The sequence below is a fragment of the Bombina bombina genome, chromosome 9 (assembly GCF_027579735.1).
Source record: "Bombina bombina isolate aBomBom1 chromosome 9, aBomBom1.pri, whole genome shotgun sequence".
Classification (NCBI taxonomy): Eukaryota; Metazoa; Chordata; class Amphibia; order Anura; family Bombinatoridae; genus Bombina; species Bombina bombina.
This window is the reverse complement of record NC_069507.1, coordinates 199,513,234-199,532,540: the sequence shown is the minus strand read 5'-3', so window position 1 is coordinate 199,532,540 and position 19,307 is coordinate 199,513,234. Positions and strand designations below refer to the sequence as shown.

Below are 19,307 nucleotides of genomic sequence, written 5' to 3'. Positions count from 1 at the left end.
GTTAAGTTGCACAGTATTTACAATGTCTGATGCATAGTACAATGTATAGGTGCCCAAAAGAGGCCTATAGATCATTTCTTTATAAGATCAGCACATATGTTTATATAGAATGGTATTAATATGTTGGGCCCTAGAGGGTCCCTGTTGTCATAACCCCCTATATTTACCTTATAGTTATTTTTGACACCCGTGGCCCAAGAGTGGCCGCTAACTTTCACATGAGGTATATTCCACATCTGCTTTGATATAGTTTGAGGGGGTTTTATGTTATGATAAGATATACTGTATAGAATTTGAATTATTAATTCTTTCGTTTAACTGTTTCATGTTCTGATGTGAATAATAGGGACACCTAAAGGCCTACTCTTGTTTTTTTTTTTGGAACCTTTACATGTAAGTCAGGCCACATGATAACTATTAGTTAATTTATTTTTGGTTGTCCGAGCTAAAATGTATATATATACAAAATGAGGTGCTACTCATGGCTTATTATATTCTCCTACTGTTTAGGATAGTATACTATTTTTGGTCTCTAAGACATGCCTTCTGTATTGGATATTTAAAAATCTATGTATGTTGACAGGCGTGTTGCCATGAAATCTGTAAAAGTTGATTCTGTATATTATTGCTACCTCAATAAAAACAATTTAAAAAAAAAAAAAAAATAAGTACAAATTTACCTGTAAAATAAACCCTAACCTAAGTTACAATTACAGGCAAATAATAAAGTTCTGGAGTCGCAGTGTTAAAATCAAACTTTTAGCTTTATTATCCTTAAAAAACAGGTATACAGGAATGCTGCCCTTCAGATAACATCAACAAGCTTACGCGTTTCGGCTGTATGCCGTAGTCATAGCTCATGTAACGTAGGTTAGGGTTTATTTTACAGGTAAATTTGTACTTATTTTAACTAGGAAGTTATTAAATAGTTAATAACTATTTAATAACTATTGTACCTAGTTAAAATAAATACAAACTTGCCTGTAAAATAAAAATAAACCCTAAGCTAGATACAATGTAACTATTAGTTATATTGTAGCTATTTTAGGGTTTATTTTATAGGTAAGTATTTAGTTTTAAATAGGAATTATTTAGTTAATTATAGTAATTTTATTTTGATGTATTTAAATTATATTTAAGTTAGGGGGGTGTTAGGGTTAGACTTAGATTTAGGGGTTAATAACTTTATTATAGTGGCGGCGACATTGGCGGTTAAGATTAGGGGTTAATAAGTGTAGTTAGGTGGTGGCGACATTGGGGGCGGGAGAGTAGGGGTTAATGAATAAAAAGTAGGTGTCGGCGATGTTGGGGGCAGCAGATTAGGGGTTCATAGGGATAATGTTGGTGGCGGCGGTGTCCGGAGTGGCAGATTAGGGGTTAATAATAAAATGCAGGTGTCGGCAATGTCAGGGGCAGCAGATTAGGGGTTAATAAGTGTAAGATTACGGGTGTTTAGACTCAGGGTTCATGTTAGGGTGTTAGGTGTAGACACCAATGTGTTTCCCCATAGGAATCAATAGGGCTGCGTTAGGAGCTGAAGGCTACTTTTTTGCAGGTGTTAGGTTTTTTTCATCCGGCTCTGCCCCATTGATTCCTATGGGGAAATCGTGCACGAGCACGTTTAGCCAGCTTACCGCTACCGTAAGCAGCGCTAGTATTGAGGTGAGATGTGGAGCTAAATTCTGCTCTACGCTCACCTTTTTGCTGCTAACGCCGGGTTTAAAAAAAAAAACGTAATACCAGCGTTACTTTAGGTGAGCGGTGAGGGAAAACTGTGCGTTAGTCACGCACACCATTACCGACAAAAACTCGTAATCTAGCCGAATGTTATTTATATGAAACACATAAACTAACGCATATGAGCCTACCTAGGTTTAGCTTTCAACTAAGAATGCCAAGAGAACAAAGCAAATTTGATGATAAAAGTAAATTAGAAAGTTGTTTAAAATTGCACGCTCTATCTGAATTATGAAAGTTTAATTTGGACTTTACTATCCCTTTAATGCTCCCATTTGTGCGTTAACACCGATAGAAGTAAGTTTTTTACACGTGTCGGTTAGCACACATATTACAAGTTTAATTTTTTTTACTTGCACGCTAACCCGATGTGTACAAAAAGCCAAAGTTAGAATATCACGTTAACATATTGCCCCATACAGAAAATATGATTGCCATTCATATTTTCAGTATAGGAGGTGGTTTGTACTGGTAAAAGCAGCTATTTCAAATAACAAAATAAAGACAAATGATCTGTTTATAAACAATACATATACCCCAGCGGGTAAAATGTACCATTGGGAACACATAAAGAGGAGAACATTTGTCCCTTTAAAGGGACAGTCAACACCAGAATTTCTGTTGGTTTAAAAGATAGATAATCCCTTAATTACCAATTCCCCAGTTTTGCATAACCAACACAGTTATAATAATACACGTTTTACCTCTGTAATTACCTTGTATCTAAGCCTCAGCAGACTGCCTCCTTATTTCAGTTCTGTTGACAGACTTCCATTTTAGCCAATCAGAGCTGTCTCCATGGTAAATTCACGTTCATGAGCTCAATGTTATCTATATGAAACACGTGAACTAATGCCCTCTAGTGGTGAAAAACTATCAAAATTAATTTAGATTAGAGGTGACCTTCAAGGTATAAGAAATTAGCATACGAACCTCCTAGGTTTAGCTTTCAACTAAGAAAACAAAGAGAACAAAGCAACATTGGTGATAAAAGTAAATTGGAAAGTTGTTTAAAATTACATGCCCTATTTGAAACATGAAAGTTTTTTTTGGACTTGACTGTCCCTTTAAGAATAAACTGGCATGCTTTTTAATCTGCAATTGATAGACATTTCAGTCACTCCAAGTAGCTTGGGTGCGCCATAGCATCCTGTTACAGTATATTGGCACTTAGCACTTCTCAAAGACACAACACTTTTAAGAAGTGCTGGGCTTTGCTTAATTGTATTTAATGAGTGCACTTTCAGGGATAGTCCCTTTTGAATATTAAATTCCATGACCTTTCTAAACACATACCCATTCCTATTTTTAAGGGACAGTAAATGCCTTCTAATATTTGTTAATCTACAAAAAGATCAATTGGTTAGCAGATGGTATTAGAACAAATTAACACCTTGTTTGTTGCAGTTGTTTTTCAATGGTTAAACTTCATCTACCACTTTCCTTATTTGGAAGAGCCAGTCCTCCAGACCTGAGTCTGCAAACAACATGGCTTGTCAATTTCATTGTGTTAACAAAATCTCCATTCTTGGCTTCAGCAAAAATTATCAGATAAACTGCAAATTAGAAACATATATGTGGCAATGTTAGACTTGTGAAGTAGTCATGTGCTCTTTCAGGACCTAAATAACAGGAAAATGAGGCAAAATAAATTATAAAAGTATAGTGCAATATTATTTTACTATTCATAATTAAGTATTTTATATTACAATCTCAAAGTGTATATTGTCTATTAAACCTGTTAACTGTGAATGACAAGTTAATATTTAATTTAAAAATGTCTTTTCACTACGAGAATCAAGTTAAAGTGATGGTAAACGCTTCCTTTTTTAACATCAGATCTGGAATGTTAGTGAGTTTAATTAATCAGTTGTAATAAAGATGCGTTATAACTTACTTTTTAATATAGTTATGAAATTAAAATACCCCGCACTCCGCCACCCACTTCAAAAGTCAATAGTTCTGTGAGCTAAAGGTTTGAATTGTTGTCTAATCAGCACTCTACTCATATGGCACTTTTGTTGTAGCTAGACAGCAGATTGGAGAACAATCTAAGTAAACTTTTATATGTATATGTAATAATTACATATGGAAAAAGTGAATATATGTTTTGTATTTCATTCTATTCCCACAACAAAAGCAACTATACTCTCTAGATTACTTTTTACTTTAACAAATGCTGTTTATCACAGTACTCATTATGTAATCTAGGAAGGTCCCAGTTAACAGGTAAATAGCAAACAGCACTTTCACACAAAGGGGACGATTTATTTTAGAAGTTAAGAAGCAGCAGTCTTAAGACCGCTGCTCCTTAACTCGTACGCCTCCTCTGAGGTTACGGACATTAGTCCACCAGATCGTATACGATTGGGTTGATTGACACCCCCTGCTAGCTTGTGCAATGTTAAATGTCGTCAGCGTATGCTGTCGGCATTCAGCAATGTTGGGCGGACATGATCCGCGGCCCCAATGTCTTTTTTAAAATACACCCCTTTATTGCTATTCAGTATTGTGTTTTTATTTAGTCTGTGATAGAGGTATCAGGAGTGTATTCACTATTCTATACATGTGGTTACATAGAACTGAACACATGCAAAGTCAACAGATATCTCTACAATTCCTGTCTATTTGATGACATTTTAGTGAATCCAGAAAAGCAGCAAATAACTGACGTCAATAGAACAATTGTTCTTCTTTGGCCATGTTATATGTTGGGAAATGTGTTTTACTACACCTCTATGACAGTAGTCATGAAGGTTGCTTTGCAGTTAAGAGTTCCTTATCTCAATATATTTATATGTCAATAGTGGCTAAAAAAGAATAACTTGATGCGTTGGTTGAAATTTAAAAAATGAGAATGAGTCACTGAAGCAACTCATGTTCCACACAATGGAGAGGAACATAAAACTCAGTTGTTACTTCTAAGCAGTGTACCCCACACCTTTGGAAGACAGCAGATGCCCCCTCCCTCACTGCATGGATGGAAGTCCTAAGTACAACCAGTCTTGTATCTAGAACCCTTTATCTACCTCGGCTCTGATCATTTAGATGTGTATGAGATGATGCTGTCATTATGGCAGATTTTTCTATACTCCTCCAAGGGGCGTTCCCTGCATTTCTGTATGTGAAGGAGAGAAAAGTCCAGTGCAACGCAGCACTGCATAACATGACAGTTTTGTTGCATTTACACTTTGTGCTTTGTATTTTATATTACGTAACATTTCAGATTTATTACATTTAAACTTTGCACTTTCTATTTTGTATTTTATTTTGTATACAGCAGTGTATTTAGGATTGTGATTTTACAAATTCTGATAATGCATTCACAGTTTCTGTGTAACTTTAAAGTGCATGTAAAGTCAACCTACTCGCTCTGCATCATAGTGTGTCATTTCAAAAATAAAAGTGAGTTTCATTCATCAAAATGTGAAAATCGCATTCTAAAAAGAAATATTTCATAATTTACTTTCTATTCTTCTCGGCGATTCCTCCGCCCGCCATTATGGTCCCACATAAATTTGATGATTGACACTTCTCTTTCGGAATATTTTCCTCACCCCCGGGGCGTCAGGCCAGTTGTTCCCTACGTCACGCTAATCTACTGCGCATGCGCGAACTACCCGATATACTATACTTTGTTACGGAGTATTAACGCATGCGCAATGTGATACGAGGTGCCGAGGTTTACAGCGTATTGGTTGCTGAACGCATGCGCGTATTGTCATCCAAATTGTGAACGCATGCGCAAATGAGACCCCTAATCGTGAACGCGATTCAAAATGATGTCATCGAGTGGGCGGTAGATATTTAAATGATGCATGGAGAAAAACAGGAAGAAGATGGTTGGGAGGAGTTCAATGGATAGCACGGAGCTAAGTTTAGATATCAAAATAACGATAAACATTATTTATTTTAAAATAATATTATTGCGGTTTGAATATTTATAAGTGTGTGAACAAGTTGGTAACAATTAATAACCAAAAATTTACATTCACTTTAACAAATTACAATCATATTTTTTATATTTATGTTCATCTTTTACTAATTAGATTGCGCTTTGCATTTCTTCTATTTAAATAAATATGAAAAAAGTCTGTTTCAGTTTCTCATAGAGCTTTATTACTTTATATAGGCCAGACATTGAAAATTCTCTAGTTTGGAGAGAAATTATAGTGCAGACTTCACAGGGTCTGAACTCAATAAATTATCTATGAAAAAGGGCAGAACCTGGAAGTCCCAGAGAGATGAGAGATGTCTTCCATAGAAAGTAATGAGGCTCTCTACGATACAAAATTCAACATGGGATAGAGAATGTAACTGGAGAATACCTGGGGCTGATATATTTCCTCAGTTTGCATCAATTACAAATTAAACTGAAATGTTTTCACTACAATTTTGTATATATTTTAATATATATTACTTTTCTATATAGTAAGTGTATTGTGAATTCTGAGCAAACTTCACATGCATACAGCTGTCAAGATAAATCAGTGAGACCAACTTGTTTAAAATGCTTACATAATTTCACAAGCATTATGAGAGAGCATCAGACATACCCTGGGAACTCCCCTGTTGTTTCCACTTTCTGAAACTGTCAGTTTTAGTTTACAATGGAGCAAATACAAAGTGCAATGTCATTTGTAAAAGATACACAGAAATATAAAACGTCTGATCCTAATTTGATAAAGTAACACAGAAACTTTCAAAACATAATCAGAATTTGTAAAATTCAAAACATAATCAGAATTTGTAAAATAACTGCTGGATCTAAATCTAACTGTATTAAAATATAAATTAGAAAGTGCAAAGCTTAAATGCAATAATACTGAAAGTACCCAATATGAAGTATAAAGTAATATAAAATACATAGCACAAAGTGTAAGTATAACAAAACTCTCATATGATGCAGTGCTATATTGCACTGGGCTTGTCGCTTCTTCATATACAGAAATTAGAGTGATCTTGCAGTGTTCCGCCCTTTTTCTTTTGATCATTCAGTAAGTTTAGTGAGCTTTCAGAGAGAAATTACATAAAATATTTGGGATTTTAATTTCAGAACTTATTTTGTAATTCTCTCCTTCATAACCAGAAAGCTACAGAGCGAGACAAACATCTTTCAAACTGACATTTGTGTTTCTAAAATTCTTTGGGGGACCTCATAGCACTGACGAGATTCTTAGATCAGCTCATCTGAGCAGAGAGGTTTAGAACATTAGGCTATCAGTATTAGCCTTTTTGGTATAGACAAAGAGATAGGATAATGAAGCATGTGTGCATAGAGAAATAGACAAGATAAGGATGCCTGCTCTTCTACAAGCTCAGCCCATTTAAATGGATTGTGGCTTCAATGAGCAGCTATTTCATATATAAAAATATGCATAAAGGGACACATTTTATACTCTGCAGCTGGTATAACAAGTTATTGGAAACACATAAACGGGAAACCAAATTAATTTACTATGTCCCTTTAATCCATTACTGACAAATTATAATTGTTTAAATATCAATGTTAAATCATAAAAGCTTTTGTATTTTGATATTATAATGTTTAAGTTCAAAGGTGCACTAATATTTGTGAATGGCAATGAAACGTAAAGTGCGTTAAAAAACTGAATGGATGTGGTTATTCGTCTCTAGACAGGGCCCGTCAGTGCCGAGACATTTCTCAAGGCTGCTGTTGAAGGCAAGATGAATATAATTGAGAAGTTCTTGGAAGACGCTGGCTCTCCAGATACTTGTGATGAGGTACGTTTAAAATTAGAATGGACGGGACTCGTCTGTTTGGCAAGCAGCTCACACAGTCTACAGAGATGGTGGGGAGATGAGTCTTGGACACCTCTCAGAATTCCATGGTGTAGTCTGAGACGCAGACTGCCGCCCATACATGTGTCTGTGCTTAGTTATGACATGCAGATCAGTGCCATTAACCTAATGTACTGACAAAACAGTAAAAGCCACAAGCACTGCACATATTCCCACTGATCTGATCATCTGAGATCTGACATTTCATAGTGAGGATCGTTTTTTTATTAGCTAATTGAGAGATGGCATAGAGACTTCTTTGAACTGAAATAATTGCTGGGATCTCCCTATCGGCGTTAGATTTGTGGGTAAGCTCAAGGACATACACTTTATACCTTTTGGAAGAGTAAAACAGACATAGCTGTAAAATTCTATGCAGTTTTACAAGGTTGCACATAACCAACTGCTTAATTTATCACCTACCAATCTCTCTGAATATAAATGTATATTTGCGTTCCCCTTCCCCTATCTCAATGAAAATAAACAAGGAAACAACTGCAAAGTGCTTTAGTTTAGCTACAATACACAATAATAAGTAACAAGAGTTAAAGAATCAGTAAACACCAATAAATGTTATTGTTTACAAATATAGATAATACCTTTATTACCCATTTCCCAGTTTTGCATAACCAAAACTGTTATATTTATACTTTTTACCTATGTAATTACCTTGTATCTAAGCTTCTGCAGACTGCCCCTTATCTCAGATTTTTTTACAGACTTGCATTTCAGGAAATCAGTGCTGACATTTGGACTTTACTGTCCCTTTAAATAAATGAAATTTAGCTTGTACAATAGGAATATCTGAGCTTTTCAGATGAGACCACATACAATTGCAGTAAGAAAATGTGCTTTTAAATTTGTACTTCGGCTTGCATATAAAAATATGTTTAACCCCAACAAAGAGGTGAGTAATTAAAGTCATCTCCAGACAAGAGCACAGCCATTACTGAGATGAACATAGACTGGTAAGCCAATGACAAGTGGCATATGCGTGTAGCCACTGATCCTGTTCAGCTCAGAATCACTGCAGTGCATTGTTGCTCCAGAGCTCTGTAGTGTTAAACACATACAGGCCCACTTATCAAGCTCCGTATGGAGCTTGAAGGGCCGTGTTTCTGGCGAGTCTTCAGACTCGCCAGAAACACAACTTATGAAGCAGCGGTCTAAAGACCGCTGCTTCATAACCCTGTCCGCCTGCTCTGAACAGGCGGACAGGAATCGCCAGACATCAACCCGATCGAATACGATCGGGTTGATTGACAGCTCCCTGCTGGCGGCCGATTGGCCGCGAGTCAGCAGGGGGCGGCGTTGCACCAGCAGCTCTTGTGAGCTGCTGGTGCAATGTTAAATGCGGAGAGCGTATTGCTCTCCGCATTTAGCGAGGTCTTGCGGACCTGATCCGCAGTGTCGGATCAGGTCCGCAAGCCCTTTGATAAATGGGCCTGTTAGTGATATGCAAAAAGAAAAAAAAGATAAGAAAATACTCTAACACAGTAAAATATTTTCTTTTGTCCTTTTAATGGAAGATTCTATATAATAAACTATATCCTCCAAGAAGGGTCAGGGAGCATGTGCAGAAGACAGCTTTTATTAGAAATATAATACATTTATGGTGGATAGCAAACACATTCAAAAATCCTATTATAAATACAATAAAAAAATATTATTAAAACATATAATTGTCCAACATGGTTAACAGACCAGTATTCCAGAAGAATAACTCAATATAATGTGAGGGAACTAAGGATTATGTGTAGTTTAATGAAAACGTATTTCATATTTTTGTCTTCTATCTACTTTAAACATTTCCTTGTTTATTCATTATTTTTACATTTCTGAATGAAACACTCAGTTTGGGAACCATTGTATTGCCCTCAGGGTTTCTGCCAACAATTTCTGTATGTTATTTATTAGGATGTACTCTTGTTCATTTATTAGGGCAATGTACAAGATTTCTAGTCCTTTGTGATCTTGTATTTTTGTAAGTGTAATTATATGTATTTGAATACAAAAAATTACCTTTGTATCTCATCTATAATAGTTCAAGAGAACAGCGCTTCATAGAGCATCGCTAGAGGGCCACGTTGAAATTATCAAGAAAGTTTTAGACAGTGGACCAACAGTAAACTTCAGAGATCGGGTAAGATCCATCCTACAATGAAAACGTACGTTAGAAAATAAGTGGCATTTAGTAGTTGTTAGAAAATCACCAGTTAGATACCAGTAGTATATTCTTATTCCTATTGAGCCTGCTTAGATATGATTTTCAACAAAGGATACAGATAGAATTAAGTGAATTTTACTATAGAAGTAAATTGAGAAGTCTATTACAACTGCATGCTCTATCTAAACCAGGAGTTTCATTTTGACTTCTAATTTGGCAAATCTAGTAGTATCTGAAGGTTGTAGATTTGAATTCCAGAAGTACTTTTCGGGGCATATTTATCAAGCTCTGAAAGGAGCTTGATGCCCCGTGTTTCTATCGAGCCTGCAGGCTCGCCAGAAACAGCAGTTATGAAGCAGTGGTCACAAAGACCGCTGCTCCATAACCTGTCCGCCTGCTCTGAGCAGGTGGACAAACATCGCCGGAAATCAACTGGATCGAGTACAATCGGGTTGATTGACACCCCCCTGCTGGCGGCCTATTGGCCGTGAGTCTGCAGGGGGCGGCGTTGCACCAGCAACTCTTGTGAGCTGCTGGTGCAATGCTGAATACGGCGAGCGTATTGCTCGCCGCATTCAGCGAGGTCTGTCGGACCTGATCCGCACTGTCGGATCAGGTCCGACAGACCTTGATAAATATGCCCGTTCATGTCTTTCATTCCTTTTAGGTCTGTAAACTTTTTTTTAATATCCAAGGCCTATGTGCTATGTCCCCTTATTGAAAGCTATATATGTGAACAATACAACAAAGGTTAGCAAATTAACAAACGGTGTCAGAATATAATCATGATGTAGATTCGTCCTTTAATCCTATGTTTGTATACAGGTACTGTGGTATGTCTGAAACACGGCTGTTTCATCAAAGTTTCTGAGTACTCCCTGATAAGACATCTATCTCAAGCCTTTATATTATTCCACAAAAATCCCATCACTAGCAGGAACAGAGTAGCCACCTTGTATTTAAGTTAGCAAATCAGTTCTATGGGATTACACGGGAATGCATGTGATCTGTTCCACCATAGATATCCTCTGAATTGTTAGTGAACATAGGGCAGTGCTTTTGTTGTTGTTCTGCTGTTAACATCTGTGCTCTATGCAGCTGGACTCCACTGCTATTCACTGGGCTTGTCGCGGTGGTCGACTGGAAGTTGTGAAACTTCTTCAGGATAGCGGAGCTGAAATCAATGTCAAGGACAAGGTAAGCATTCTCAGTGCTTATGCAAAAGGTGCTGTATTAAAGGGATATTAAACCTATTTTTTTTTTCTTTCAGGATTCAGATAGAGAATGAACTTTTAAGCAATTTTCTAATTTGCTCCTATTTTCAATTTTTCTTTGTTCGCTTGTTATCTTTATTTGAAAAGCAGCAATGTAAGTTTAGGAGCCAGCCAATTTTTGGTTCAGCACCTAGGTATCGCTTGCTGATTGGTGGCTAAATGTAGTCACCAATCAGAAAGCACTACCTAGGGTGCTGAACCAAATATGAGCCGACTCCTAAGCTTAGATTCCTGCTTTTCAAATAAAGATACCAAGAGAACAAATACAATTTTATAATAGGAGTACATGTGTAAGTTGCTTAAAATTGCATGCTCTATCTAAATCATGAAAGAAAAAAACTGGGTTTCATATCCCTTTAATACACAAGAATGCAGCAGAAATCGCATTTTTAAACTGAGCATATGTTAAAGGGACACTGTACCCAAATTTTTTCTTTCATGATTCAGATAGAGCATGCAATTTTAAGCAACTTTCTAATTTACTCCTATTATCACATTTTCTTCATTCTCTTGGTATCTTTATTTGAAAAGCAAGAATTTAAGTTTAGATGCCGGCCCATTTTTGGTGAACAACCTGGGTTGTCCTTGCTGATTGGACAGCACCAATAACCAAGTGCTGTCCATGGTTCTGAACCACATATTGGCTGGCTCCTTAGCTTAGATGCCTTCTTTTTCAAATAAAGAAAGCAAGAGAATGAAGAAAAATTGATAATAGGAGTATATTAGAACGTTGCTTAAAACTGCATGCTCTATATGAATCACAAAAGAAAAAAATTGGGTTCAGTGTCCCTTTAAGTAATACTTTGCCAAGTGCCATAATAAAGGTTTCATATATTTTCCTTTTTTATTTAATTTTCTGCATATGGCTTGGTATAAAATGATGTTTTGTTTTACAGAATGAACAAGAATTTTTATTTGCAAATTAGGTCTGTCATTTGTTCATTTAATTTAAATAGTTCATAGAAGGGATGCTAAAATCGTACATGGTCTAAAAAAATAAAACAAGGAAAGACTTCATGATTTTAACATGTTCATCTTAAAGGGATAGTCCAGTCAACATTTAATTTTCCTGATTTAGATAGAGCATGCAATTCTATGCAACTTTCTAATTTACTACTATTATCATTTTTTCTTCATTCTCTTGGTATCTTTATTTAAAAAAGCAAGAATGTAAGCTTAGGAGCTGGCCCATTTTTAGCTCAGCACTTGGGTAGCACTTGCTGATTAGTGTCTAAGGGGCCGATTTATCATCGGTCTGTCCGACATGATTCGCTCAGCAGAGGTCTTAAGACCGCTGCTTCATAAATGCTGTTTCTGACGATCCTGAAGGCTCGCGCGGAAACAGGGGCATCAAGCTCCATTCGGAGCTTGATAATTCGGCCCAGAAATGTAGAATTACATGCTGTGAGGCCCATTTATCAAGCTCCGTATGTAGCTTGTGGGCTCGTGTTTCAGGCGAGTCTTCAGACTCGCCAGAAACAGCAGTTATGAAGCAGCGGTCGGGTTGATTGACACCTCCCTGCTGGCAGCCCGTTGGCCCGAGTCTGCAGGTGGCAGCGTTGCACCAGCAGCTCTTGTGAGCTGCTGGTGCAATGATGAATATGGAGAGCGTATTGCTCTCCGCAATCAGTGAGGTCTTGCGGACCTGATCCGCACTGTCGGATTAGGCCCGCAAGACCTATGATAAATAGGTCTCTATATCTGAACCATGAAACTTTAATTTTGTCTAGAATATCCCTTTAAGCAGAGAGAAGGAGAGGAGATAAGAGGTGGAAGAAATCTTCAATAATGTCAAGGGACTAGATAAAGCTGGAACCAAACACATTTTTCAGAAAAAGAGCAATACCAGAACAAGGGATTAAATGAAGGGTATTAGGTTCAAGAGTAATTTGTGGAAGCACTTCTTCATAGAAAGGGTGACTGATTCATGGGCCAAAAATTAATCAAAGGTCTTGCGGACCTGATCCGACATCGCCTGCTCAGAGCAGGCGGACAGGGTTATGAAGGAGCGGTCTTTAGACCGCTGCTTCATAAGTTGTGTTTCTGGCGAGTCTGAAGACTCGCCAGAAACACGGCCCTTCAAGCTCCATACGGAGCTTGATAAATGGGCCTGATGGAATAGAATTCCAATATCGCTGTTAAGGACAAGAACATTAAGGGAACTCAAAAACGTCTGAAATATGCATAAAGCTGTCCTAAAATCAATAATGTTTACACTTCAAAATAAAATATGGGCAGACGTAATGGACTTCTTTCTTCATATCTGCAATAAAAATCTATATTTCTCTATACAAATGCTGTCAAATTTGTCTGTAAAATATCCACAACCTTTACAGTATTTGTCTTGTTTTTCAGTTACTAAGCACACCTTTGCATGTTGCTACTCGCACCGGGCACGCTGATATTGTGGAACACCTGATTGCTACTGGGGTGGATATAAATGCCAAAGACAGGGTATGTAACAACCAGTCAGTTGGGGGAAAAAAAAAATTCTTTACTATCAATGTTCCAAATTCCCTTGCCTTTTCTAACCAATAATATACGGCCATTACATTTCAGAAAGAATTATATGTCTTTAATTGGAGGTTGTATAGACACACTTTTTATACGTAATACGTTTTATAAGAATAGTATTGAGGTTATTTCCCACCTCGCTCTAGTCCCTCCCTCTAGTCATGTTGAAATCAATCATTCACTACATTCCAGTGCTGATGTGTTTGCACATGTGCAGTAAGTCTCACCTGCAGTGTAACCTAGGTTCCATAATGGCGACACCCATGATTAGAGGAAGGTAGCGGACTGAAATCATCCCGATCCGATCGGGATGATTGACAGCCCCTGCTAGTGGCCGATTGGCTGCCAGTGAGCAGGGGGCGGCATTGCACAAGCATTTCACCAGAAATGCTTGTGCAATGTTAAATGCTGACAGCATTTGCTGTCTGCAGTTAGAGAGGTTGAGCAGACATGATTCGGTACAGCAAATCATGTCCACTCGACCATTAATAAATCTACCCCATAGTCTATATCAATAATTATTTAATATATTAAAGAAAAAGATCAGCATGCAAAATAAAGGTTTAAAAACATTTTAAAGTATTATTGTGTTTGCATTGTTTTCAATTTGCATTGTCAGCGCTAATATCTGCAGGATTACTTTAAATAACAGAAAAATAAATAAACAACAAACAAACAAAATATATTCTGAAACTACAAAGCAAAGTCCCCCCCCCCAAACTTTGTATAATTAAACATTATGGGCCACATTACGAGTGGAAATGTTTGCACGTGAGCGATAAGGTTTATCGCAGGGGTTTGAGCTCGTCGAACTTACCGCTCAAATTACGAGCTGACAGTTAAAGCTATCATTTGAGCGCAATTGCGATTTACGCTAGAATGATTACCGTGACTTTGGAGCTTTGGTTAACTGTTTCACGAAACTAAAAAGTTGCACAAAACACATAGAAAATACATTACAAATTATAGTTACACTCATAATAACACCATCTAATAAATATTATTAAAACAATATTACACCCAAAAGTTTATAAGGGCTCAAATATATGAGGTCTCAGGTGTTAGAAAAAAAAGACAGGCAAAGGGCTTTAACATAGAGATACATATAAATACATGTCTAAAGATGTATATGTGTGTAACTATGTATATATGTCTATATATGTGTACATATGTATTTATATGTGTATATATGTATTTACAGACATATATATACATATAAACACATACATACATATGTACACATATAAATACATGTCTAAAGATGTATATGTGTGTAACTATGTATATATGTCTATATATGTGTACATATGTATTTATATGTGTATATATGTATTTACAGACATATATATACATATAAACACATACATACATATGTACACATATAAAGACATATATACAGGGAGTGCAGAATTATTAGGCAAATGAGTATTTTGACCACATCATCCTCTTTATGCATGTTGTCTTACTCCAAGCTGTATAGGCTCGAAAGCCTACTACCAATTAAGCATATTAGGTGATGTGCATCTCTGTAATGAGAAGGGGTGTGGTCTAATGACATCAACACCCTATATCAGGTGTGCATAATTATTAGGCAACTTCCTTTCCTTTGGCAAAATGGGTCAAAAGAAGGACTTGACAGGCTCAGAAAAGTCGAAAATAGTGAGATATCTTGCAGAGGGATGCAGCACTCTTAAAATTGCAAAGCTTCTGAAGCGTGATCATCGAACAATCAAGCGTTTCATTCAAAATAGTCAACAGGGTCGCAAGAAGCGTGTGGAAAAACCAAGGCGCAAAATAACTGCCCATGAACTGAGAAAAGTCAAGCGTGCAGCTGCCAAGATGCCACTTGCCACCAGTTTGGCCATATTTCAGAGCTGCAACATCACTGGAGTGCCCAAAATCACAAGGTGTGCAATACTCAGAGACATGGCCTAGGTAATAAAGGCTGAAAGACGACCACCACTGAACAAGACACACAAGCTGAAACGTCAAGACTGGGCCAAGAAATATCTCAAGACTGATTTTTCTAAGGTTTTATGGACTGATGAAATGAGAGTGAGTCTTGATGGACCAGATGGATGGGCCCGTGGCTGGATTGGTAAAGGGCAGAGAGCTCCAGTCCGACTCAGACGCCAGCAAGGTGGAGGTGGAGTACTGGTTTGGACTGGTATCATCAAAGATGAGCTTGTGGGGCCTTTTCGGGTTGAGGATGGAGTCAAGCTCAACTCCCAGTCCTACTGCCAGTTTCTGGAAGACACCTTCTTCAAGCAGTGGTACAGGAAGAAGTCTGCATCCTTCAAGAAAAACATGATTTTCATGCAGGACAATGCTCCATCACACGCGTCCAAGTACTCCACAGCGTGGCTGGCAAGAAAGGTTATAAAAGAGAAAATCTAATGACATGGCCTCCTTGTTCACCTGATCTGAACCCCATTGAGAACCTGTGGTCCATCATCAAATGTGAGATTTACAAGGAGGCAAAACAGTACACCTCTCTGAACAGTGTCTGGGAGGCTGTGGTTGCTGCTGCACGCAATGTTGATGGTGAACAGATCAAAACACTGACAGAATCCATGGATGGCAGGCTTTTGAGTGTCCTTGCAAAGAAAGGTGGCTATATTGGTCACTGATTTGTTTTTGTTTTGTTTTTGTCAGAAATGTATATTTGTGAATGTTGAGATGTTATATTGGTTTCACTGGTAAAAATAAATAATTGAAATGGGTATATATTTGTTTTTTGTTAAGTTGCCTAATAATTATGCACAGTAATAGTCACCTGCACACACAGATATCCCCCTAAAATAGCTAAAACTAAAAACAAACTAAAAACTACTTCCAAAAATATTCAGCTTTGATATTAATGAGTTTTTTGGGTTCATTGAGAACATGGTTGTTGTTCAATAATAAAATTAATCCTCAAAAATACAACTTGCCTAATAATTCTGCACTCCCTGTAGAAGTGCATTGAAGCCCTTTGCAGTTAAGTAGATCAAAAACATATTTTGCAATATTCATATTTAATAAAGGTTTTAACTATGTATTTACTCTAAATATTTCACATTCCAATGTTCTGCACATAGCAGAATATGTTGTAAGTATTTCTAAATAGATATTCCTATATATATCTGTATATAGCTATACCGATATATATATATATATATATATAAATATATGTATGTGTGTATATATATATATATATATATATATATATATATATATATATATATTGTACCAAAAAAACATCAGCTATATGCAGAAATATTTATTTATGAATAAATAAGACATATTCTGTTATGTGAAAAACATTGGAATGTGAAATATTCATGTTTTTATGTCAGGTTAGCACACATAAGAATATGAGATTGAGTTTGCGCGAGAGTGGGGTGTTAGGGTTTTTTCCACTTTTTTTCCCCCATTGATTTCTATGGGGGAATACGTGAATGTGCATGCAATATTCTAACTTCAGCTTTTTGCGCTCGTTGGGTTAGCGTGCAAACGAAAACAGTTTACTTTCAACTCGTATTACGAACGCAACCCTATGAGCGCAAAAAGCTTACTTCTAGTGCAATTAACGCTTGAGCGGGAGCATTAATCAGCACTCCACTTGTAAATTGTAATCTGGACCTTTATAAGGAACTGAAGTTTGAATTTGATGTCAGTTTCATCAAATAAATTCTTAATCTGATCTACAGTATCACATTAATCAGTCTGCCATAATCTTGGTATATCAGTACTGTCACCATCTAGTATTTTTCTATCTAGTATGAAGACAAAATCTAGTAATCTTTTCAGATGAAAAGCAAAAACTTAACAGCAATTCAGAATTATGGAAATATATGGAAACATTTTTAAACCTAATGTGTATCCAGTTTATTTAGAACAAGCTCAAATGCAGGCAAATATTTGCTAACAATTTTATTTTTGTCTTAAAATTATCCCAAATTCTTGTGTTAACATTACAGTATACAGTTTCCTTTTTATGATACTGAATACAGCCCAAAGAAATTTTGTTTTGTTTTTGTTAAAAAAAGAATGACTTGTATTTGAAATATACTTTGCTTATTTACGCTGAAAGTAAGTTACATTTTGATTTGGATGGCATATTTATTAAAAGCCTTAATAGTATGTTGCGTGTTTATAAAATAACATTTATTTTTTTCTTTTTGTTCTCAGGAAGGTGACACAGCTTTGCACGATGCTGTCAGGCTTAACCGGTACAAAATTATCAAAATGCTTATCATATATGGTGCCAACATGATGACGAAGAATGCAGTGAGTATTCTACTGAATGATTCTAGTATACCTGTCTGTCTGATTCTCTATCTATGTATCATCTATCTATCTATCTATCTATCTATCTATCTATCTATATATATATATCTGTCTGTCTGTCTATCTACTGTACCTATCATCTATCTGCCTATGACAAAAAATATTGGTTGAACATATGTTTTCATTCAAACATACAAAGAACACTACAAAATTAAGCTCCTGATGTAAACAAATAAGTACAAAATTGAAATCACGCGATCGTACATGCAATTTCGTGATTTCAATTATGGGATCGGGTCTTAGGGGAGTGCCTATAGATCCTAATTAGGAAACCATAGCTGCTTCAGTAAAGCAGAATGGCTAGGACGTTCCAGCGCGGTTAGGACGGCATGGAACGGCGCTAAGGGGTTAATAGGTCTTCAACGGGACTTAAAGGGATATGAAACCCAAATGTTTTCTTTCATGATTCAGATAGAGCATGCACCCAAGAGAATGAAGAAAATTTGATAACGGAAGTGAATTAGAAAGTTGCTTTCTAAATCATGAAAGGAAAAAATTGGGTTTCATATCCCTTTATATGAAAACACAGCAACAGAATTTAGACATCCTATGTATCATGTCGCAGGGATTCATTAGATTTAGTTTTTTCTGTTATTTTAGATCCAGATATATTAATGTTAATCATTTTATTTTGAAGAGATATGAAAGTACTGACACTGCCAGCTACATGACTGATAGCATGTAATATCTGCTTAAAGGGACATGAAACCCAAAGTGTATCTTTCATGATTCAGATAGAGTATATAACTTTCCAGTTTACTGCTTTTTACTAATTTGCTTTGTCCCTTGGGGGTCAATTTATTAATGTGCAAGTGGACATGTTACGATATAGCATACGCTGTCAGCATTTATCATTGCACCTGAAGTTCTTGTGAACTGCTGGTGCAATACCGCCCCCTGCAGATTTGCGCCCAATCGGCCGCTAGCAGGGGGTGTCAATCAACCCGACCGTATTCGATCGGGTTGATTTCTGTCCGCCGCCTCAGAGCAGGCAGACAGGTTATGGAGCAACCCTTTGGTATCCTTTGTTGAAAAGCATATCTAAGTAGGCTCAGGAGCTGGGAGTTAGCTACTGATTGGTGGCTGCACATATATGCTTCTGTGATTTGCTTACAAATGTGTTCAGCTAGCTTGCAGTAGTGCATTGCTGCTTTTTTAAGAAAGGTTACCAAGAGAATGAAGCAAAATTGATAACAGAAGAAAATTGGAAAGTTATTTACAAATGTACGCTAAATGTATGCTCTATCTGAATCAAGAAAGAAAATTTGTGGGTTTCATGTCCCTTTAACAATCAACATCTGCAATTGTCTGTAAAACAGCTGTATTTTTACAAAATAAAAAGGGAATATTATGATTTACAAAGTTTGGCTAATATAATGTTATATAATTCTGCACTATGTGCAGAATTATATAACATTATTTTTAAGGTTTACTGTCCCTTTAAGGATCTTCTAGACATACTTTTAAAGAAGGCTACCAAG

At 36.6% G+C, this 19,307-nt stretch overlaps 1 protein-coding gene across 1 annotated transcript in view; it reads left to right on the top strand.

Moving 5' to 3' along the window:
• ANKRD2 (ankyrin repeat domain 2) overlaps positions 1 to 19,307 on the top strand; it is a 45,992-nt gene that overhangs the window by 20,307 nt on the left and 6,378 nt on the right. Inside the window, exons 4-8 of the mRNA XM_053692571.1 lie at positions 7,375 to 7,482; positions 9,584 to 9,682; positions 10,805 to 10,903; positions 13,336 to 13,434; positions 17,668 to 17,766. Coding sequence (XP_053548546.1) covers positions 7,375 to 7,482; positions 9,584 to 9,682; positions 10,805 to 10,903; positions 13,336 to 13,434; positions 17,668 to 17,766 — 504 coding nt within the window. The remainder of the gene's footprint in view (positions 1 to 7,374; positions 7,483 to 9,583; positions 9,683 to 10,804; positions 10,904 to 13,335; positions 13,435 to 17,667; positions 17,767 to 19,307) is intronic.